Source organism: Bradysia coprophila, chromosome II (genome assembly GCF_014529535.1).
Source record: "Bradysia coprophila strain Holo2 chromosome II, BU_Bcop_v1, whole genome shotgun sequence".
Lineage (NCBI taxonomy): Eukaryota > Metazoa > Arthropoda > Insecta > Diptera > Sciaridae > Bradysia > Bradysia coprophila.
In genome coordinates this window covers 8,875,748-8,898,543 of record NC_050735.1, presented here as the reverse complement: position 1 = coordinate 8,898,543, position 22,796 = coordinate 8,875,748, and the positions used below count along the sequence as shown (strand labels likewise).

Sequence of the window (22,796 nt, the reverse complement as noted above, 5' to 3'; positions counted from 1 at the left end):
TTTTCATATTTTCGTTAATTTTTCATAAGAAACTACTTGCTGAAAAATGGTTACAAATAATTTGCGGAAGAGACACTTGTTTCTTATACAAATTACGGCAGCATAGGAGAATGCTGTTTAGAAACTAAAAAGAAATGTAATAGAGTATTCCCATATTTTAGTACACTCTGTCATAAAATTACTGCGCTTATTTTCATGTGAACCAACTTCATATGGTGACATTTATTCTGCAATGACAAATGTGAAGTTGGTTCACATGAAAATAAGCCGCAGAGAATGAAGTACTATGAAAAAAATGTGGCGCCTCTACAGGCCGACCCACTTGTCCCATAGATAATACGTCACATACGCGTTCCGTTTGCGCTACAACAGTGGAAAGAGAGAAAAGTTTTCATTGTTATTTTGAAAACGGCCACTAAAACGGAGTGACTGTGAATCAACCTTAAGTCACAATTGTGATTCTGGAATATCAAGTACTAGCGCCACCTATGTTCTAATAGATCAATCAAACTATTTACAATTCATAATTGTAAAATCTCTATAAAATTTGGGTAAGCAGACACAGACCCCTTTGCGGCTTAGGTGCCTGGAAAGCATCTACTTTACTGCCAATCCCATCCTATTAATACAAACAAAACTATACATACTCACAACCAGTTTTTTTTTTTGTGAAACAGCTGAAGCAAACCCGGACTGAAATTTGATTGACCGTTCTTGTACATGGGTCATGATCATCAATGATCTAAGCAACATTTTCATTATTTTTTGGAAACTGACATGAACTTTAGCCTGTCACAGACGGCAAGCATATCAATGAAAGTAAATAGACTTTTCTAGTTTCATTGAAGCATATTAACAGATTTACTATCTGATCTATTACTTCATTTGATCGAAGATTTTCAGAAATTGATTTCAGAAATCTTTTACTTCATTTGTTTTGGGCATCCTTTTTTGCTATATAAAACCTCATTAGTCAGAGCTTATCTTTTATTTTTGATGTCGTGATCGATAGCAGATGACAGTCGTCTCTAACAGGTTACACCCATGCGAAAATTGATTATTACATGGCAGTTTTAGACCCGATAATAATACTTGTCATATGTCGTCTGTAATATAGTCTGTTGCGAGTTGTCCTTTCGCTCATATTGAATGTAAAAAGCGATTTTATGGTTGATTATCGTATGTGGGTCGGCCACGAACTCGAATCGCAATGTTGCCAAGCTGGAATCGACCTGGTTTGGTCCAGGGAGCCGCCGTCAGCTAAAACTTCTTTCGGCTCTATAAAATTGAATTTTGATCCGAATTGAGTGGGAAAAAAATCGGTGTCGGGGAATCTCGCACACGCGATCATAGTATGCGTCCTTTTACGACATGTAACGAAAAGTCATGTGCGAGATTCACCACTTAGAGGTGAATCTCGCACACCATGAATTTGTGTGGTGTGCGAGATTACCCTACCCCAAAAAATCTTGTGTTCCTTGAACCTTTCTGTATACGAGAAAAATATTAGTGCTTGAAAAAGTATGCAGGTAGCGCTGTAATTCAAGATGGCGCCCATCAATACAAAAAAAATTGTAAATCTGGAAAATCCGGTAAATGCTTTTTTAAAGTAATTAATGTTTTTTATTTTTAACATAAAATTGACACCATTCGGAATAATTTCGCCCATGGAACCATGTCAAAAATATTTCATTTTATATTTTTAAATAAATTTTCAAAAATCAAAATTTCATAGAGCGAAAAGAAGTGTTAGGCAACGTCGGCCCCCTAGACCAGACCAGGAAGATCCCAGCTTGGCAACATCGCGATTTGAGTTACTGGTCGATCCATCTACGATAATCAACCATAAAATCGCTTTTTACATTCAATATGAGCAAAACGGCTTTTTTGGACAACTCGCACTTGACTAATAGGTCAATCTGTGAGTCTCGAGCGAGGGACGGCAGCATCTATGGCAATGGAAAATATTTTTCGCAAAATTTCACTTGTGTCCAAGAACCATGGGCTATCGTGAGGAAAACGTTTCCCAATTTTTCCCACTTTTCCTTTAATTTTTCCATATTTTTCCGAAAATGGTTGTTGGGAAAATATAGGAAAACTTAGGAAAAATTCAAAAAAAAGAAATGGGAAAAAGTTTTCTTCAAAATAGTCCCTCCTAAGAACTAATCATATTCCTGACATTAACATACAATCCTCTTTCATTCCTTTATTTTTATGTTTCTCAATTTAGTATACACGGCAACTAAGAGCCAACTATCAAATTATCATAGTGTGCTTGACTGGTCGCAAGTCAAACTCATGTTTGTAAATAATGTCGAAATAGTTAAATTTACTCTTGGTGATGTCTCTTTCAGCAAGTAAATTTGTCGAATCCATTCCTCTTCCTCCACACCTTAAATTTCTTAAATATTTTTTTTCAGGATATTCAACACTGGAAAAAATTGGCGAAGGAAGCTTTTCCGAAGTTAATAAAATTCACGATAGATATTCGAAGCGATGTTATGCGGCTAAAGTGTTAAAGGAGAAATTTGATAGGTGGAATACCCTTGTTGGACCAGCGAAACCGAAATTTAATACAGTTTCTGCCCTATATAGTATAGAAGCGGCCATGTGTTGTAATGAAATAATTGCATTGAGAGCTCTTCAACATCATCCGAATGTGGCTGGGATAACTGATTTCTTTTAGTATTTGAACTTTCGTGCTGACCTTGCATTTCGGTCATTCTATCATCGTTTTGCAGTGATGCACAGACTCGAAAATTAACGATCATCACAGAGCTGGCCCAAATGAACCTGTACGAATACATAAAGGACAGAAAACGTTGCCTGTCAGAAATTCGATGCAAACATTTTCTTTATCAGTTAGTGTCCGGTCTGCGGTATTTACACGGTAGAGAAATATTTCATCGTGATATTAAGCCGGAAAACTGTACGTTGAGTTCCACTTGATCTTACCCTAACTAAATGTTCGCTGCATCGAAAAATTATGTTTCAGGTCTCGTTAAGATTGATAAACGACTGGGAGTGAATCCGATTCAAGTATACTATTAGCATCACGGCCGACTGATTTTAAAACTAAAAATTGAATTTCAGGCTGAAATTCTGCAACTGACCGATTTCGGTATGGTCTGTAATTTCAACGATAAACCGCCACTGTCCTCATACATTTCGACACGTTGGTATCGTGCACCCGAAGTAATGCTAACATATGGTTACTATGGTCCACCAGTCGATATCTGGGCACTGGGATGCATATTTTACGAAATTCTGACGCTAAAGCCATTGTTTCCCGGCGAAAATCAGACAGATCAACTGAATAAGATCCATAGTGCACTCGGGTCGCCGTCAAAAGATGTGCTGAGGCGATTGAAACATTTGGATTCGTCCGTCGTATTCCAAGCCAAAAAAGGAACCGGTCTACATTCGTTGGCAATGCTAAGTGGTGACGGCATGGACATCTGGAGGAAAATGTTAGAGTATCGTGCCGATCTGAGAATTAACGCATTTCAGATGTTCGAACATTCGTATTTTGATAGTTTGAGGTTGGACAATAGGTTGGAACGGAGCCGAGTTATATTCTGCTAAGGGATAATTTTTCCCCGTTTCAGATCTTCAAAGTCGAAATCGATGATCTTACACGAGGACAGAATTCTTGGCAAAGCGAAGTCTAACATCTGTTTGTCGAGAAAATTGCAAGCATCGGAAACGAAAATGAAAGAACGACTTTGGGGAATGAACTCAGGTCAGTGCTATCGTTTGATGTGTCAATACACCCTCTCTAGCAACCTAACTAAATTTATGAAGGCCTTTGCATTTCATATGTAAACATAGAAATTGGTCAACAGACCATGATTCTACGAACAAAGTAATAAGGTGGTGTTTTGACAGCGTCAAAACGAAGTTTGTTTGCTAGAGAGTGTATTGGATGTGTTTTAATTTTCACTCATCACGCGACGTGAAAACCTTCTGAAGCTGAAGTACTTCACGGCACGTTTTTGTACATTTTTTTACAATCAAGGAAGTTTTCGTAATATGATTATCCTGCAACGTAACGTGCTTCGCGCCATTGAAACCACCACTTTCATAAATATTTAATTTAAAGGGAATGTAGTTTTCACAGACACCAAGCATATCAGAAGTATTATTATCGGTATTGCTCCTTCTTCTCTTCATCTCTTGCTTCTTCTGATTATATAACAAGTACCAAGATATTCGTGTGAAATCTGCTACTTCATATATTTTCACACGCATTTTGCTTACATTGAGGCACACGATCGGAGCTTGTCGTTTCTCAATTGTCACATAAGCCATGTTGGCATGACATGAGCTGTTCAATTATACCATGGCCTACACACCTATGACCTTAGTCATTTGTGGGAGAAAAACAGATGACATAATTGAACTTTTACGGTTTTCGATCACCTCCCACTGGTGACAATAGTTATTTGTTCAATGAGAAAAGAAAAGTTGGAAATTGTACTTCTGGGGTGTTTTGTAGAAGTTTTGAAAATGCAATTTCGCAAGACTTCCGTAGTCTCAACTGTGGTCTGAAAAAATTATTCAACTATACAGTGTTCAAAGAGCGTAAAAGAGAGAAAAATTAACTGGTTCCGTTGGGTGATACGTCAAAATTTGTATGTAAAAGTCCAGTTAACTAGGAAAAAACCAGTTAATTTAACTGAGCTCGATGGGTGAACACTCTTTTTGACATTCTCTTTGAACACTATATAAAATCGGTCTAAATAGGGAAATTATTTTTCGAAACTATGTAAAGTTCAAATATACATTTCTAGTACGTTTCGTCATAAAATTACTAATGTCAGCGCTCTATTTCTTTGAGAACCAACTTCAGAGCAATGACATTTCATGGATATTTACCAGAGTAAAGTTATTCACAAGAAATACGGCAAAGAATAAAGTACTGGAAAAATGGTCAATATCCATGAAATGTTCGTTCACGAAAAAATAGATCGCTGACCGTAGTTATTCTATGACGAAATGTACTATAAATGTAGTAGAATTTTACAAAAATCTATTACAATCGAGCCTTAGTTTCAAAAAAGCATTTGCCTATAGATTAAGATTTGCTCGTTCGGTATGTCTTTTGTATGTAGATGGAAGCACGGGGTTTCGGTGTGTTTTGAAATTCAGTCTCTCTATGCCCACATTGCAATTTGAAACATATGTACAATTTCTTTAATTTGTGCTAGGTGAAGTCGTTTTTCACCAAGCGGTCAGCGTAACCTCTCGGATAAAATATCTTGAAATTGTCAATAACGTATGGTGACGTATAAAAAACCAAAACCAAAACCCACCAGAAACCGGTGGCGATCCGCTTGTTAACGGACAATACATACACAAATTCCTAATCTATTCGGTAGACTGTTTTTCAAAAAAAACCCTCTTGTTTTCTCTTACGACATCAAATGCATGAATGAAAGTGTGATATGGCCGAGAATCAGATAGATGCTAATATAATGACTGGGTCGTTTTGATGGAGAGATGCTAGTATGACGACTGGGTCGTTTCGACGAATAATTTTGAATTTGGTAGAGAGAAAATGTACTGAATTCTCTATCAAAAAAACAGCTGTCATTCGACATATTCCCTCTATCAGTCAAACGACGTCCCAGTCGTCATATTGGTATCTCTACGTCAAAACGACGTCCCAGTCGTCATATTAGCATCTCTACGTAGAAACAACGTCCAAGTCGTCTTATTAGCATCCAGAATGCCCAGAATTGAACAAAAATACATTAACCTTCGTCACAGGCTAAACGGGCTCAACACTAACGCGCTCCCATTTAAAAACCACTTTGTTCGATAATGATTGGATTAATAAGAAATATTTCATTCTCTTTCAGGGTCTCGAACAAAAATGATGTTGAACATGGCGAGAAAATCAAGTACCTAAATTGTGATTGGATTATGATTTCGATTAAAGGAAAAAATTTCAAAGTTCCCGCTGTTTTAATCTGAAATGAATTCCAACTGTTTTCGAAATGATGCAATGAACATGTGAAGTGAACAAAAATAAAAACATTTCCACTCTCTCTCTGTCGAACTCTGCTCTTTGGTGGCTATATACATACATACAACCACAGACACTTTTTTTGTAAACTGCTGTAAAATTCGTTATTTGACTTTTTGTTTGTGTAGAAGAGTGTTTCGCTATGCAATCGAAATTATTCAACTGCAGGTAGTAGACATTGCACATTCGAATTTGTTTTGAGTTATTTTTATTTGGTAGCGATTTATATTACACCTAACACCAGGCACAGTTCCTACATCTAGTGTCTTAAACTGTAACGTCTAGCCCGTAATAAGCAGCAATTGCGCAAGTTTTGTAACCGTTTTTTTTTTTGCATCTCTTCTAGACAAACAAAAATTACTGCCCTACAGCAATGACTTCAACAATAGACGAACCGTCAATAAACAATGTACTATTGCCGGCCCTCGAATCGCTACAAATCGATCGCTCCAAATCACGAACCTCAAGCATCTGCTCAAACGATGATAGTATATGCAGCCTAGAGATCGTCGAACCCGGTGCATATCAAATAACATCCGACGAATTGCCCATATTTTCCATCAGTTCGATGTCGCCGACCAGTCGTTCATTGTCGCCCGTGATGGCCGATCAGATGTGCATCTCTCCGGTTGATTTTTCCGATTTCGATGATGAAGACGAAGAATGCAGCGACGATCTGTCGACGGATAATCCAGACCGTATGTTGTTGAACGACATTCATGCCTTGATCGGAACGCCCGACGAAAAGAACGACCGACGACTGTTAAATTTGGAGACGATATTCGAGGACGTGTTCCTAGAGACGCCGCCCAAACGGAAACAGTTGACTCCACAGCAATACGAGCGAAAGCGTTACTCGTTCGAAAGCATTAGCAGATACGTGAAAGATCAGCAAAAGTTTGAATATTGTAGCGGAGACTATGAGGCCTTAAGTGTTAACAGTGAGTGCACGAATATGGAACAAAACAAACCGGATTTATAATGTATGGATCGGCGAATCCAGTTGCATTTACGATTTACTGTTAAGATATTACTATAAGTGAAGAATATAATACGTGAAAATTGGGACCACCCCGAGACAAGTACAAGAAATATATTTTCCCGAAATTTTTATACTTGAACTGGATTTCGTTTGTTTCATCATCTATGAAACCATTCAACGAGAAGAGAAACAGGTATGCTTGTGCTAAAAGATCCAATCCATTGCAATTTGATTGTGTTATGCGAGACCAAATATCCTCCTACCGACAGACAAGAGAACATCAGAGTTTGTATATAGACTGAGGTTCTATAATACGGCTTGATTTGTTGGTACTAAATGTTACCCTACCGTGTGTGGAATACAAAAATTGTTATTTTGACTGTTCAGAAGGCTTCATTGGGCGAGTTTTTGTTGAGCGCAGTAGTCAGAGATCCATTTTCTGAAATTTTTTCTTGAAATTTCCCGAATTTTCGTGAAAATGCTTTTCGAGAAAGACTTCAGGAAATTCCAAGAAAATTGGGAAAATTCAAAAAAATATTTTCTTTAAAATAGGCTTGTCCATCTGACTGAAGACATAAAAAATTGTGAATTTCATTTGCGCTATGAAAAACAGATGAAATCGGACAGATTTTTATGTGCCTTGTGTGTAACATCCGAGGCAACATCAATTTGAAAAAATTACGATCTTAAACTAAAATGGGTGAACTTTGGACGGTGCTTTAGCTCTGCTTAAACCAAGTTAGGATTTACAAAACAAACGTTTGTCTCAGATTTTGAGCTTTCTAATGATACCCCACCCCATATGTATGAGTAGAATGTACCTCGAGAAATTTCAGTAAGAACAGTGTAAGTCTTCGGTTGAAAACTTCAACTGCACATATTTCAGTGTCAATGAATTTTAAACCCAATAAGTCCCTATTCGGCTCAATAGTACATGTGATTACCTTTCTAATGACACCCCACGCGACCCTGTACGGCTCGTGCAACTGGAGAAATTTTTGTAAGAAAAGTGCAAGTTTTCGGTTTTTGATCACCTTTCACCAGCCACACAAACTTCGAAGAATTTTTTTGAAAGTGTTTTGGCCCTCTAGGGTCGAATACCTTTCTAGGCACATATAAAAAAGTCCTCTGGAAAATGCGTCCGATTTCGGTAGGCTGTTTTTTAAAAGAATCCATCTCTACTAAGGGAGCAACCTAAATTTAATGCAAATACATTTTTAGTACGTTTTACCACTGTCTTTGATCTATCCTGTGACCTGTGACTAACGAAACCCCAAACGAAAAAACTCGAAATACATTAAACATCTCTAAGAGTACCTTGGATTGATTGGACAAATCAGAATAATGGCGAAATTTCTTATCTTCGGCCTGTTTTGCAGCATATCCTACATGTCTTGAGGTTGATTCCAGATATGAAGGGGCGAAAGTGTCCCGACATGTATAATCCCAGAGAAGGGATTTTCCACGTTCCCATGGTACGAGAGTTAAGCCGTCTGGTAATTTTCCATCTGGTCTTGAGCATCCGGGGGGTTCCAAGATTGCAGGAACTTCCGCTGATCGTAGAGCTCGCTGGAGGATATTATTTGCTGATGCATGTCGAATCCTTGTACCTTTTGCCTTTGAACAGGATAGTCCGTGTCTACCAAATTGATCGACCTTTTCTCCACAGATGCAAGTATGTGGTTGCACTGCACAATCGGTGTGCCTAAGCGTAGTGACATAGCGACTCTGAATTCATCATTTGATAGGTATGTTCCCAATTGGGGTGATGGAATCACCTGTAGCCATGCGCTGGTATGACACACTGAATTTGATAAAAGTCTTGCTTTATCTTCTTTGGTGTTGACCGATGAATGTATTGAACTGATTGTGTTGTTTATCATATTGATTTCCCAAGCGCTTTGGGACTTTCGTACTGCTGCATCTGGCAAGTCACCATGTTTGTCACACCAAAGTTCTTCTGCCTCCGATTTTGCAAAATCAATTTGTCGGTATTGTTCAGATAACAAATTGTCTAACAAGTCGGAAACTTCGTAAATTGATGATAAAAAGCACGGTAGGGCTATGTCAGATGCATGACGGATCACAATTCCTCCATATTTAATTGGCAAGGCTGATTCGGACCAAGCTTGAGGTGTTAATTGAACGTTGAGAAGTGATTCTAATGATTCTTTCAAAACTTCGTCATAATGTTGTAGACCAATACTGTTGCGCCACATTGGTGTTCCACGGAGAAAGAAAATCAATCGTGGAGTTGTGATCGAAACTCTAAACAGAAAATAGGCGCCATGTGCACTGATTTTAAGATTTTAAGCTATTTCATAACGAAATTCCGATCGTCACGGGACATGTCATTGAATTCGCTATAATATGCGGGTTACCATCGACGGTTTGTTCACATTACATCAATCGGATACGCTGAAAAATGATCGGCCTATCACCTTCTTACCACAACATATTTCATCTTTACGCAGCGAGATGAAAGTTGACCGTTTGAAGTCTGTATAAAGTGTCTCATAGCGAAAGATTTTGCATTTCGTATAGGCAAATGTTTTACAACATTGCTAAATATCCTTTCGTTTACTTAAAATCCACGATTTTTTACATTTAGCCTCATGCCTGTTTTATTTATGTTAATAAACGGTGACGGTGTGGCATAAACTCAGGTATATTCATTCTTGTACACTTAAATTCTGTAAATCCTTAAATCTTTTCTTTGAAATTTGGGTAGTGGACATGAATCAGTGTCTTTTTTAAGACACACAGAGTGAATGAATGTGTTAAAATAAGTGACTAATAAATGGCTCATAAAAATTTTGTGCTTATATCTCCTTTTTTATATTTTATGACCCATGTGTGCATGCATAGTATTACACATACATGCTATCAGATCCCTTATTAGAGTAACAAAATTATTCTTCACTGAAAATTTGAAATCAAAATGCTGGTAGCCAAAATATTTTACTTTGCTACGGATGCAATGTCGCCTTTCCCTCTCTAGAAAAAAGCCTTTACATAGCTTGTATAGTAAAATTCATACTATATCAGGAAGTTAACTTGATATCTCGTAACACGATGAATAAACGTACCTCGGACTAACGACCTCGAATACCTTTACTCATCTGGATACGAGATATCAAGGGACCTCCCTGATTTATTAATCAACTATTATGCAACTCAGCATCATAATGTTCAACATTTGCGAACTTCAGATGCATCTGTTGCATAAATCGTTCTGTGAATCTCGGTGCAATGTTAGACTCACGATTTGTATTATACCAATCTTGAGCCTAATAAAGTACTTTACACTCGATGTCATAAGTAACCGTTTCAGTTTTCGTTTTGTTGATTTCTTTAAGAAACTATTATGCAAAGTCAATGAAAGGTGAATTAAGCCGAAACATTTTTTAAGCAAATAAAAGAGTTGATGTGAACCAGGGTCGGACTGGCCCTATGCACAGAGAAAAATCTTGGATTAGATTTAAATCTTTTTCGGATTACATATAGGACCAAATTTATTTTTGGGTTGAAATCTAATTTTTCGAAAGATTATTTGCATTTAATCTTTCGAAAATAATCTGTCGATGGATTAGATCGAAATCTTACAAGAGATTTCAATTTTTTTTATTTTGAAATTAAATTTTTTTTCCTGTATTTATTTGAATATTGAGTCAGATTTATTTGTTTTATTTATTCTGAAATTGGAAATTTTCTTTGTTTAGTTAAATTCAATGTTTTTTTTTACCTACACTTTCATCAGGATTTGAACTCGTTCACCTCGGTACCTCCGTATGTCCAGTCCTGTACTTTACCACTAAGCTATTGGGCTCTTAATCTTAGCAAGATTTATTTTCGAACCGTTGTTGCGGAGATTTTACTTTTTCAAAGATTAAAAAATGATCTTCTGAACGAAACTTTTGTACCAACTGAGCTAACCATCATAGTAAACGAGCTCAAATCCTAATCAAAGGCAACATTTTTTCATTTTTCTAATTATTCAATAAACTATTATCATACTTCATTAATCTGTATGAGCAACGATAAGGAAGTTGAGCTTGTCGAGCCTGGCAAAACTATTAAAAAGTACCATAAGCGTCTGGAAAATATTATAATAAAACCTAGATACGTCAGTGACAGTTGTCTAAAAAAAAAAAAACCTAACCTAACCAAAAAGTTATTTGCGTTTTCCAGCGAAAAATTTTTCTTTTCATTTTTAAAGCAGGAAGGTCGGCGAAAGAGTTAATTAATTATATTTACAAATCCTACAAAATCAATGCCTTTTACAGTTCTCGTAGTCGAACACCGAACTTTTGGAGATTGATGCAGAAATGGAAGTGACAGTTGATAACATCGGGGCGTTGTATCGTTTCATCGCACATTATCAACAGAAAGAGTTTATCGGCCAAAAGGCGATCAGCCAAGACATAGAAGAGGAAGTTGCGGGTGAAACTCGGGCTGAAGTGTTGGATGTTATTTGGCAGAGAGCTCATCAATGGGTCAAGCGGGAAATACTTGTGGATGTCGACAAATTCGCCTTCGCTGAAAATGAAAACCCGACCAGAGACGAGATTGGCAATTACATCATCTTCCAGGACAAGATTGCAAAGAAGAATTACATGGTCAGTCAGCTAAGCTCGGATGTGTTGCGCAAAATGCGTGACAAGCATGTAAACGTGATGGTGCATATTTATGGTAAAGCCATCGCTTCCAAAAAAATACATCAAAAAGCGACTGCAGCCATTTCAACGCCATCCGAACGCGACAGAGCCGGTGCAATCAACACAGTCACGCTAACTGATTTGGCACGAAAACTGAAAGAAAACTTGTCTGGCAACACGTCTTCGTGGACAATGTGGGCTAATGCCGTACATGACGCGCCAGTCCACAGACAAGCTGCGATGATAAGTGATCTTCCTCCTGTACATTTGATTCACCTATTCCGGTCGGTGCCAACTGCTGAGGCTGAGGTCATGCGGTCCGCGAAAAATGGATTGCAAATTGAACGATTTGTACAACGAAAACATCAGAATATTTCGGCAGGAATTTAACAAATTAAAGGAAGCGACGCTCCGTGCATTCGAAGTATTCGAGGTCAGACTAACCGCAACAGAAGAGATGTTGGCTACTCATAGTGGATTGGTTGGTGCAATGAATGGCGCGTTGCATGTTGAAGTTGGGCCGTAAGCATTGAGGAAAAACAGCAGATAACGGATTTAGTGGATGCCGACCACAATTAGCGTTTATTTCAACAAAATGAAGCTTACAAAACTGAACTGACTGAGGGCACAAGTAATGTACGCTTTGTAAATTACGAATTGGATTAAAAAAAATTCAAAAAATTAAACGAACGTTTCAGTGCAACCGTCAGCACGTAAATGAGGCTCCAATGACTTTGTTTCGCTTTATATGTGTCAGGTCACAGTTCAATTAATTATTGAAAGCCCAGATCTTTTCCGGATTGCTGGGAGGCAACGGCCGGATCAAACTTGCCGCTCATTACATATCCGCATTTTTTGAACAGTTTGGTGCAATTGAATTCTCTCATCCGCGTAAACTCTTCATTCACCAAAATTTCCATGTTTTTCTTGCTGCCAGCTGACTTTCTTTGAAGGTGTTTTGTGACGATTCCAAAGATGTATTCGATGGGATTGAAAAACGGACAATACACCGGCAAAAATATGGGAAGAATCCCAAGCGATCTCAAGTAACGAACTATGCTCGGATGGCAATGGATTTTGGCTGCATCCAATATCCAAACCGAGTTGCGACCAGGATATTTTTGACAATTTCCGGACAGTGCAAAGTCTTTGCAATTTTCGAAGAATTTCAGCCGGTTGAATGTGCCCTCTGTTACATATGTGTCCAAAATTCCGTTTTGCCCCAAAAACGCCAGCATTGACATCCGGGGTTTTCTGTTAAACTCTCCACGATACACAAGTCTTTGGCCGATTACTCCATATCCTTTTGTGCGCAGAAGACCCTGATTATCAATGGAAACTTCATCCAGGAAGACCAGACTGCTATAATCCCAATCGATAGCGCATAGTTCGGCCATGAATTTCACAACTTCGCTGTGTTTGATTTGAATTGCTCTTTTCTCCAATGTCTTCCATGACATGTTGTTTGCGTGGAGTATGTGGCAGACGTGTGACGACGAAATCGAAATGTTGAAATGTTTTTGAAATTCGTGCCTGGTTTCGTCGAGATAGAGGACTGGATTTTCGTGATATAAATCGAGAATCCATTGTACTTTTCCCTCATCGAACTTCGATGGTATTTGTACTCTTGCTGCTCGAGCCACGGAACCAGTACCTTCATATTGTAGAATCCAGTTGGTGATCGTTGAAATGCTTTTGTGGTACATTTTCGCAACCTGCGTTTTGCTTTGTCCCAAATAGAAATATGCATATAGTGCGTACCATTTCACTTCGCCGGAGGCTTGCGTCTTACACACATTCACCAAGATTTGCGACATTATTTCGGATGTTTTTGATTATCAACTTTGTACAGTATTAGATCAAATGAGGTTATAATTCAAAAATGTTTACATTTCATTGACAGTTCAAATTATTGAGAGCGTTTTGTCACGGCAGAGTAAAATAAACCAGGCAGGAGTGGTTCATTTTCGAAACGTCAAATAAGGGACCTAATACACTGGATGAAAATGAACTCAAATGAACACTGACCACGGTGGGGCTGAACCACATTATTTTGAGACTTCCGTGAACATGGGGATATTGGTTTGGAAATGATTGGAGAATGTTTTTTGAGTGATTTGACCGCAAAATCAAAATCGTTTGTGTGGGAATGCTCGCAAAAGCTATATTTGTTGCTCAAAATGTAATCGATGGAACACTCCTGATTAAGCCACGAATCAGAATGTTTTAGAATAATGTTTTAAGGTTGTAAAATGATTTGTATGACTCAAATAAGTCTCTACCATTCAACTGAAACCCATTTCACAGGTAATTAGACGATAAAAACTTAATTTTAAGATATTTAGTGTCCCCCACGCCCCTCCTCAACAAAAAAGAAGTTTTTCCGAAATGTACCCAAAAACTAAAAACGCACATCGATTCAGGGACGTTTTGGGAGCTCAGAACAGCATTCAGTAAAATCGGACCAGCTCCTTCCCTATACAAAATTTTTCATTTCATGAAATTTCATGCACCCCTTCGAAACCATTTTGTCACAAAAGTTCACTGAGTTTACATATTTTTATCGAAGTTAATTTGTATCTTATAGTCAGAGGTCATACCTTTCTAACGATACACCACTCAATGTATCGAGTCGCTAACTCGAAAACAGGCTAAATAGTTAGGACACTCATATTGAGTCTTCTTATACTTTCCATATTTTATTTGGCTTCGATAGAAGGAACGTAAATAAAACGTTTTTTAAAGACAAATTTATGAAAATGAAAACTATACTTTCTTTGATTACTCCGTTTACTCTATTTTCGAGTTGGTCGACTTCACGACAATTTTCAAGGCAACAAACTAATTTTTCTCACATGAAGTTATGTAGAATGAGTAACGCTTAGATGTCTAGGAAGTGTAGTTTTTGTTTGTGAATCGAGATCCCTGAGAACATTTTAAAGGCGGGAAAGTTAAATTACATGAAACAGCCCATATATCATTTGGAAGTTCGCCGCACGTGACAAAGAATCGAGTACCTATCACGATTCCTGTTTCAATGGTGGCAATATGAAAATTTGAATCGACATTTTCACACAACAGGATTTCTGGGAGAACGGCCTTCTGTTACTAGCCGAAAGGACATTTTATCGTTCTCTTTGCGGTATTTCGTCCTAAAAATGTAGAAAATTATCTGCTACCACAGTGACTAGTATCGAAAAGCACTAGCAGCACCCAGGTCCACAAATATAAATAGCAGCCCTCGTAGTAACTCGAAGGAACGTTGGAACAAGAAATGTGTATATACGTCAGTATACTCTGTTGGAGATATACCATTCACGCGTGCCGACTATTTGCATCTTTTTCTACACAATTCTCAACGATATCTTCCATCTCTTTCACACACGTGACTTTTGCGTTCAAAGAAACACTGTACGATGATGTGTAATTCTTACCAATAAGATTACCAGGATTTTGTGCGGCAAAAATCGAAAAAAATAAAGTTTTCAGACATCCCAAAAATTTACATAAAGAACAGGTCAAAAAGCAAGAAACCAAAAAACAAAAATTCTCCAGACATTATATTTATTGAAAATTCATCGTCTTCGTCATATATACTGTCTTCGTCTTTCACTTAAACCTATTGAAGTGAAACATATTCATCATCATCATCGTCACTCTCTTCGTCTTTCACTTGAACCATTTCTTTGTCCATAAACTTCTCTTCTATCTTCAAATCACCAACCAACGAGAAAAACTTATTATCGTCGGAGGTATTCTTATCACAATTGTCATTAGGATTGATTCCAATAACGGTACGGTGTTCTTGATTTTCTTTTTGCGTATGATCACGACGTTTACTGATTGCTTTTAGTCCATTGCGGCGAAGAAAATCGGCAAACTCTTGCTTCTGTCGCACTATAATCGTCTGGATGTTCTCATGGTGTTTGCGCTGCAATAGGAGATTTTCGATGTTCTTTGGAATAGTCGACTCAGCTATGGCTTTCGATAGAAAGTTCACCGTTTCCGAGTGACACTTTATCGCTTCGTCATAGCGACCATATTTCAAGTGCTTGTCTGCGCGTCGACTGGATGAGTGAGCCTAATGCGCAATTTGTAACAAAACGAGATTCAATCAAAATTTCGTTGATGCGCTTTGCCGTAACGCCACTAAAAAGACTCACTGAATTTAGAGCAGACTCCATGGGTTCTTCATTTTGTAAATATTTAAAAAGAGAATGTGGATAGGACATTTTTCGCTCACTGGGTGGATATTAATCCTTTTGGTTAACGAAATTTCACACTTTGTTTGATAACAAAAAATTTTCGTACAACAACAGCATTTAAGTTATCTTCGCAAAAGTCTTAACTGTACTGAATAATATTGACACCGAGGGTGGTGCACATATACATATTACATTACATTATACATACATTCTATTGTTCAGTTTTGTATTATCAGGCCCGTACTGGGTTAGTATGTAACTGATGTTATCCTATTTCCCAGACACAAAATCTTAGCGAACATCCATAAATCACGTCAGAATGTTTCTCTATTTTTCAGACCCCATTCCCCCGTAATGCAATTTTATCCACATACCACCCCAAGCCTCTCTAGTGCTGACATGATTTATAAATGTCCGTTTGCGGCAAGTATTGAAAGAAAAATATTTTTTTATTTTTTAGAATTTCCTTTTCAACAGGAACTGAGTAGATGCATTAGAGTTTTGTAAATCAATTGCATGTAGTCTCTCTCTTAAACTCCTTAAACCTTTAACCTCATTAACCGAAGGCTTGGACTATAAGTCGGTAAAATCATTTACGTTTGAAACTCTGAATTTTGCCTTGTGTGGTGGCATTCATCACCTTCGGCCTGGGCTTTTTTTTAAACTAGCCGTTTTGCTGTGGTAAAACACGCACCCGAGCTGCAAACGCCACACTTCACAAAATAAAAAGTTCCAAACAATAGTATCAAACCTTCTAAAGTTTGTAGGATAACTAGAACTAGTGTTTCGAGTTACATGAATATTTCTACTTTTTCGTTGCTCTTGAAAGTTTCTGTATTTGAGACAATTAAACATCAATAATGATTTGTTGCACCGCAAGGGTGCGTTATTTTTGCTTTCAACCATCCTCTGCTCATGTATTTATACATTCTTCTAAAAGCTGGAGTAGGTATTATTGACTTTTAAGTCAAGGGACTTTTACGGGAGAAAATACGTATTAAGTTCTCTAGGATCGATTCTGTGAAATCTATGAAAGAATGTTTCAACGTCTCTTGATAAGTTCATCAGTGAAGTGTCAAGGGACCTGACCCATAAGGTGGGACCTAGTTTTATCAACAAACAATTTTTAAATTATCTTTATTAATTTATTGAGTTCTTACCCAAATTGTATAGAAATAAAATTATTTGCAAAGCTTAGCTTTGACCAAATTAAAGTAACACCTATCCTATCAACTATTTCCAATAAAAAGTCTCTCAATCTCTCATTTAATTTCAAAATTACCGAAGTCAAACTCAGGTAATTCTAGTGGTGGTAAATCTTCCATCAATCTTCGATCATCATCACTAGGACTAAACGCATCATCATCTCCATCGGTACCGACAAAATTATTTAGTTCGTCGTCCGTTCCAGATTTCAGGTCCCTATTCAGTGAATTTTCTCGTTCCGTCGATTTGAGCCGTTCTCTTTGCACCATTATATCGTGAAAAAATTGTACTTTTTTCATCAGAACGATATGTTGGTACTTTTCGTGATAGTTGCGTTGTAGTATCAGACATTCGATATTTTTCTCGATACTACTTTGTTCGATAGCCTTGTTTAACAGATCAACAGTTTTCTTGTGATGTTCAATAGCTAAATCGAAACGCCGCTTTTTTAAGTGATTTTCAGCACGACGACTATGGAAATGAGCCTGAAAATTTCAACGAAAAAATAACATCAAATTGTGCTACAGTCATACAAGAATTTTGTTAACTCAGCAATGAAATGCTTATTGGAAAATACGTAAACATGCATGAATGTCCGATTATCTTATGTGTTTTCAATCATTATTTATGTATTCGTGATGAGTGCAACGACGTAAATGACTACAAATAGACTAACCAAATTGAGAAATGAATCTTCCATAATCTATTGTTCCAACACTAAATCAGTTGCCAGTTTCCCAAATATTTACACAGTTTATCTCTGTGAATAAATGTTTCTTTTACATGAAACAAAAATCTCTGTTTATCTCTATTGCGACCTTTTGTTATTTGTTTGGGAGGAAAACAGCGATGAAAATGTAATGTCAAAACTGCTGTAATAAAGAGATGAATTTTAAAGCAGTAAATTCATTGTTTGTCCGTTTAGTGACTGTTCGAATAAACGATAAAGCGGGCTTTTTAAAAAATAAAATTATTTTTTGCCATGAGATTGTTAAAGTCGAATCGTTAAGAACGAGCCGCAACAAACTGATAAGTCGCTTATATGGTAATTTGTGATCAGTCAAAAATCCCTTGTGGCTTTATTTTCAAAATTAGTTATTTCGACACACTCAGCGTGGAACGAAAAACTTTTAAAACAAAAAGGTAGCACACAAATTCGGATTTCAGTCGAATCTTCCTCAACAACCACTTGTAACGCTAAAATATTGGGGGTCATTGGGGCCGAGTTGGGGCAAGTCGAGAAGTTTCTGTAAATATTAATGAATACAACCACGGCAGAGTAAAATAAACCAGGCAGTAGCGATTCATTTTCGAAACGTCAAATAAGGGACCTAATACACTGGATGAAAATGAACTCAAATGAACACTGACATAAATTGAAAAATTTGTTTCGCAAAAAATGTAAGGCTACTAGATTATTCAGGTCCCTAGTCAAATCAGCGCTCCTGCCTGGTTAACTTTACTCTGTCGTTATACAACCATTGGTTTTACATCTACTATCGCTCGTCTTCTCAGGACACAAGATTTTGTATTCCGATATCTCTTCTCAGCTTACCTCGACAGAAGTGGATGTGTTTGTAATTCGGTAGCATCCTAATACTGGAATCTAAGAATCGCCAAAAACCACTTACAGTGGAGGTGTGACGCAGGTCCTGTTATCCACTTACAAAAGAACTGATATCGGTGTAGGTGACGCTTACAGATTCGACACGCAAAATGGCAGCTAGTGAGGAAAGTACGCGAATCTTATCAACAAAAATCTTACCAGAAAAATTTTAGGAAGAAAATTATAAATAAATAAAAATTGACCCAATGGGACGATTTAACGCTGCGTCAGGTAGACCTTGACGCTTATAAAGTACTTTGCACTTGATGTCATAAATTAGCTATTTTGCTAACTAGTTAGTAAATGGGCTTGTTTTGCGCACTAGATGTGAGCACATCGTACACATCGCTTCGCTCGTATCGGCAACACATCGTGTGCGCAAAAACCCCATTTACTACCGTGTTAGTAACAAGGTTTTATCTCCTGTAATGTCATAATCTCCATAAAAAACAAATTTAAAAAATCAAACTGAAACATAAACACGCCATGACGCCGTAACTCATTCATATTCCCCACAAATAAAACACATATCTAGTATACTGTCAAGAATTTGTCAATTTTCAGTGAATAAATGGGAAATTATCGAAGTTAGCCGTGCGCAAATGACCATTTATCGAAATTTTCAGTTAATAAATGTACGTTCTGTGAATGACGTGTTTAAATCTAGCCCATTTTGATTCTAAAAGTGACACTCAAATTGTGAATATTATGACATTACAGGAGATAAAACTAATTACGTCACTGCTTGTATAAATTTGAAGGTGACATGTACCCTTGGTTTTTTTTAATTTTTTTCAACTATTTTAAGCATTAGCTATTGTGAGTTTTTTTTTCGAGATTTACTAACTTTTTATTCTTCTCTCACTAAACTTATCTCCACATCGTTCTACATTTTGTCAACAAAAGAAGCGTGAAGAGTGCCGTTTCACGTACATACTTGAGGAATTGAATAAACGTAAAGACAAACGTTGCTTCTATGTGGTGGGACGTGGATTATGTGTGGAACAAATAAAACAATAGAAACAAACGAGACCCACCAAAATTGCATTCTTATGATGGGATCAGTTTATTTCTAATTATATTTCCAGCTATTTCAGACGACGATAAAACCAAATCTAGAAAAATGTCATAAAAATACAATTGCTAAAAGCTTCCTATGTGCAGAAAAAGCATCAGGTGAATATCACCAGCTGGTGTACAAATAAAAACACTTTTTATTGTAAACAATTCAAACACAACCTACACACAGTCCATTTCTACGTTAACGTTTTTCTTCATCTGTACCTGAGGTTGTTCATCCGATTCATCAGGTCATTCTTAAGACGAATCTACACATGGCTAAATTGTTGCCTACATTCGGGCACAACATTATTATTATTTTGATGATAATTTTAGGCACGCATCCTTTTTGGAAAAAGTACGACCATCGTTTGATGTTAAAATGTGTTAGCTTTCAATGAAAAATTGAAATGTTTGTGACGATGTCAACTAAGCAGAGAAAACTCAATATTTCATGAAAATTGACACATATTTTGAGTTTTCTTGGTCTTAGGTTACATCACCATTAGTGAATTGACGGATTTTTACAATAAAGGCTATGAAGTTTTTATTTTTCCTAACTGAGCTGAGACAAAACATTTACTCTAGTTTACCAAAATCTCTCACTATTTACTTGACGCTGTTCGTTGTTTTGGCAAGTGTGAAGCTGTACGGAACTAGCCAAAGGCGATTGAAGTGGTGACACAAGACAAATCAATAATTTACATTTGAGTAAATTATTTTCCGTTGACAGTAAGTGCATTCACACTATCACCAACAATGACGAAAAGTGCACTTTACCGCCCACAAATATGTATATCCGCTTCGCCTCGGGTTGATAATCGACATCTAGTGCGATAATATACCAGCATAAGATTCTTGTTACATAAATAACTATTTGGAATCACTTCAAATTGTCTTTCTAAATGTGACCCATTATTATCAATTACACAAAAGGATTATAAAGACGAAAACAAAAGAGAAATACTGTGAAGATCACAGCAGCGTAAAAGATATTCGGTGAATTTTTGGTGTGGAAACAAATCTATTTGCTGACGAATCTAAAGAAACCATGAACCGTATTTTAAAGAGCACTTACGCTTTCAAAAAGGAATCCATTATTTGAATTAATTCAACAGCAACGAAGCCCACACAGAGCCTGAAGAGGGAAAATGTTTTAAAGGGTATATCAAGTTACATACATAGAATGGGGAGATGGTTCAATATATAACGTTTAAGGAAGTAAAACACTAATTGAATCATTGTCGTCACTAAAATACGGACGGGACCATTCATAATAGAACTATTCGTTCATCCATTCAGTGTGAGAACTTCCCAAATTCTGTCGATTTTCGAATTGAAATCGTTTCAAAGAGTCCTTGATACTTCAAACGACCGATGTGAATGTCTTCAACAACAATATTATAAATCATCGTGTGATTATAATGATGAACTGTATGGATGGATTTAATATTAAAAGATCTTAATCCGATCCAAATAAAAACTTTTTTCACACCAAAAAAAAAACTTTTGTTTGACTTAGTTTTATTTCCTTGATTTTATATAACACCTGATGTCTCGATGTGATCTTAATTTCTGTTCTCGTTTCATAGTCATATACTGTGTATTGCTTCTATATAGAGACACTCAATTTGTGCCATTCATTAATTTTGAACGTTTTTTTCTTCTTCTTCTGTTTTCATCTATTTTAATACCTCAACCGCCTACACACTAATAATCAATGCTCCTCTATTGTATACAATACAATATATTTGTACGTTGACCGACGCTGTGACTAATGACTGCTAAAATTTCGATAAAATTGTTGAAAAAACCTTCCATATTTAGGTATAACAATCAACTCATTGATAGATCCAAGGAGGTGCGGGAATCGTGGTTTTACAGAAAATGAAAAGCATTTCTCTAAAACAATATATAATTGAGATAAAAAATGTCTTGCAGATTGTTCACATATTTCGAAACATGGTTTCTATTCGAACGAAAACATAACACCACTGCACTCACGAAACATTTATTCAAAAATGATCACATCAACGTTGATTTTTTAATACAAATCCTAGAAGTTGAAATCATGTGTGCATTGACTTTTCATACACACGAAATTATTCTGTGAGATCTTTTATTGTAAGTTGCCAACATTGCTTCGAAAAAGTGAAATAAAACAAAACAAATCAAAACAAAACAAATCAAAACAAATCAAAACAAAACATGTTTCGGCCACTTGGCAACAAATTACAAGATCTGTTTTAAGGATTAATATTTGGATTTCGTTAATTATTCTTTTATGGTAGCTTAATTATGATTGGACTTAGAGGTAAACAAAGTGAAACATAAAAATATTGTAAGTATTAGGTCGCGAAACAGCACACATTAAATTTGTTTTCCGTAGATTTCCCACGGAAAAACAATTTGTTTTTAGCTGTTTCGAAGCAATTTAAATTAAAAAATTTTAAATTTTACTTTGTTTACCTCTAAGTTCAATCTCAATGATGCTACCTGGAAAGAGTGATAATCGAAATCCATGTATTAATCTTTAAAACAGATCTTGTAATTTGTTGCCAAGTGGCCGAAACATGATTTGTTTTGTTTTGTTTTGATTTGTTTCGTTTTGATTTGTTTTGTTTTATTTTGATTTGTTTCGTTTTGTTTCATTTTTTGAAACAAGCATGGTTTACAAAAAAGTCATAGAACAATTCCATGTAATGTTTGCACAGTGTACTCTTGCGAACTTAAATGAAAATAAATCAATGTGATTATTTTTGAATGAATAATTGGTATGGTAAGTGCAATGTAGTGAACGTTTTTGATTCAAATAGAAATTCTTCTTCGAAATGATTAATCGAATTGCGAAGACTTTTTTATCTCAAATTATTTTGTTACACAGAAATGCGTTTCATTTCGCTATCAAACCATGATTACCGCACCTCCCAAGTGAATTACACACACAAAACGAAATTCACATGGAATACCTTCAGTCGTCATATAGGCAAAGTCGTTTAAGAAAATTTAAATATTTTTTTTCTGCTTAATGGTCCAGTCATCCAAAGAT

General features: G+C 36.6%; 4 protein-coding genes across 8 annotated transcripts; 2 read left to right on the top strand and 2 right to left on the bottom strand.

Moving 5' to 3' along the window:
- The first annotated feature begins 2,286 nt into the window (after nt 1–2,286).
- Nucleotides 2,287–5,982, top strand: LOC119071141 (MAPK/MAK/MRK overlapping kinase-like). Of its 3 annotated transcripts, none has more exons than XM_037175852.1 (8): nt 2,287–2,357; nt 2,421–2,535; nt 2,596–2,685; nt 2,742–2,929; nt 2,996–3,039; nt 3,094–3,542; nt 3,609–3,742; nt 5,865–5,982. In XM_037175852.1, the coding sequence occupies exons 1-8, from the start codon at nt 2,342–2,344 to the stop codon at nt 5,912–5,914; spliced, it is 1,086 nt and encodes a 361-aa protein (XP_037031747.1). In that variant the 5' UTR covers nt 2,287–2,341; the 3' UTR covers nt 5,915–5,982. The 3 variants fall into 3 exon arrangements, with proteins under 3 accessions (XP_037031747.1, XP_037031737.1, XP_037031758.1); XM_037175842.1 differs by having other exon boundaries at nt 3,094–3,554; XM_037175863.1 differs by having other exon boundaries at nt 2,348–2,357; nt 2,601–2,685; nt 3,094–3,554.
- An 88-nt stretch (nt 5,983–6,070) lies between these two features.
- Nucleotides 6,071–7,151, top strand: LOC119071235. 2 transcript variants are annotated; one of them, XM_037176080.1, is made up of 2 exons: nt 6,071–6,199; nt 6,378–7,151. In XM_037176080.1, the coding sequence occupies exon 2, from the start codon at nt 6,405–6,407 to the stop codon at nt 7,011–7,013; it is 609 nt and encodes a 202-aa protein (XP_037031975.1). In that variant the 5' UTR covers nt 6,071–6,199; nt 6,378–6,404; the 3' UTR covers nt 7,014–7,151. The 2 variants fall into 2 exon arrangements, with proteins under 2 accessions (XP_037031975.1, XP_037031967.1); XM_037176072.1 differs by having other exon boundaries at nt 6,104–6,305.
- An 8,067-nt stretch (nt 7,152–15,218) lies between these two features.
- Nucleotides 15,219–16,085, bottom strand: LOC119071261 (nuclear receptor-binding factor 2-like). Of its 2 annotated transcripts, XM_037176129.1 has the most exons (3): nt 15,835–16,085; nt 15,672–15,752; nt 15,219–15,602 (listed from the first exon to the last, which is right to left on the bottom strand). In XM_037176129.1, exons 1-3 carry the CDS (start codon nt 15,901–15,903, stop codon nt 15,291–15,293), a joined length of 462 nt encoding a protein of 153 aa, XP_037032024.1. In that variant the 5' UTR covers nt 15,904–16,085; the 3' UTR covers nt 15,219–15,290. The 2 variants fall into 2 exon arrangements, with proteins under 2 accessions (XP_037032024.1, XP_037032015.1); XM_037176120.1 differs by having other exon boundaries at nt 15,219–15,752; nt 15,835–16,067.
- A 943-nt stretch (nt 16,086–17,028) lies between these two features.
- On the bottom strand, nt 17,029–17,935 carry LOC119071291. The gene is made up of 2 exons (XM_037176165.1): nt 17,759–17,935; nt 17,029–17,567 (listed from the first exon to the last, which is right to left on the bottom strand). The coding sequence occupies exons 1-2, from the start codon at nt 17,780–17,782 to the stop codon at nt 17,139–17,141; spliced, it is 453 nt and encodes a 150-aa protein (XP_037032060.1). The 5' UTR covers nt 17,783–17,935; the 3' UTR covers nt 17,029–17,138.
- Nucleotides 17,936–22,796: the final 4,861 nt, after the last annotated feature.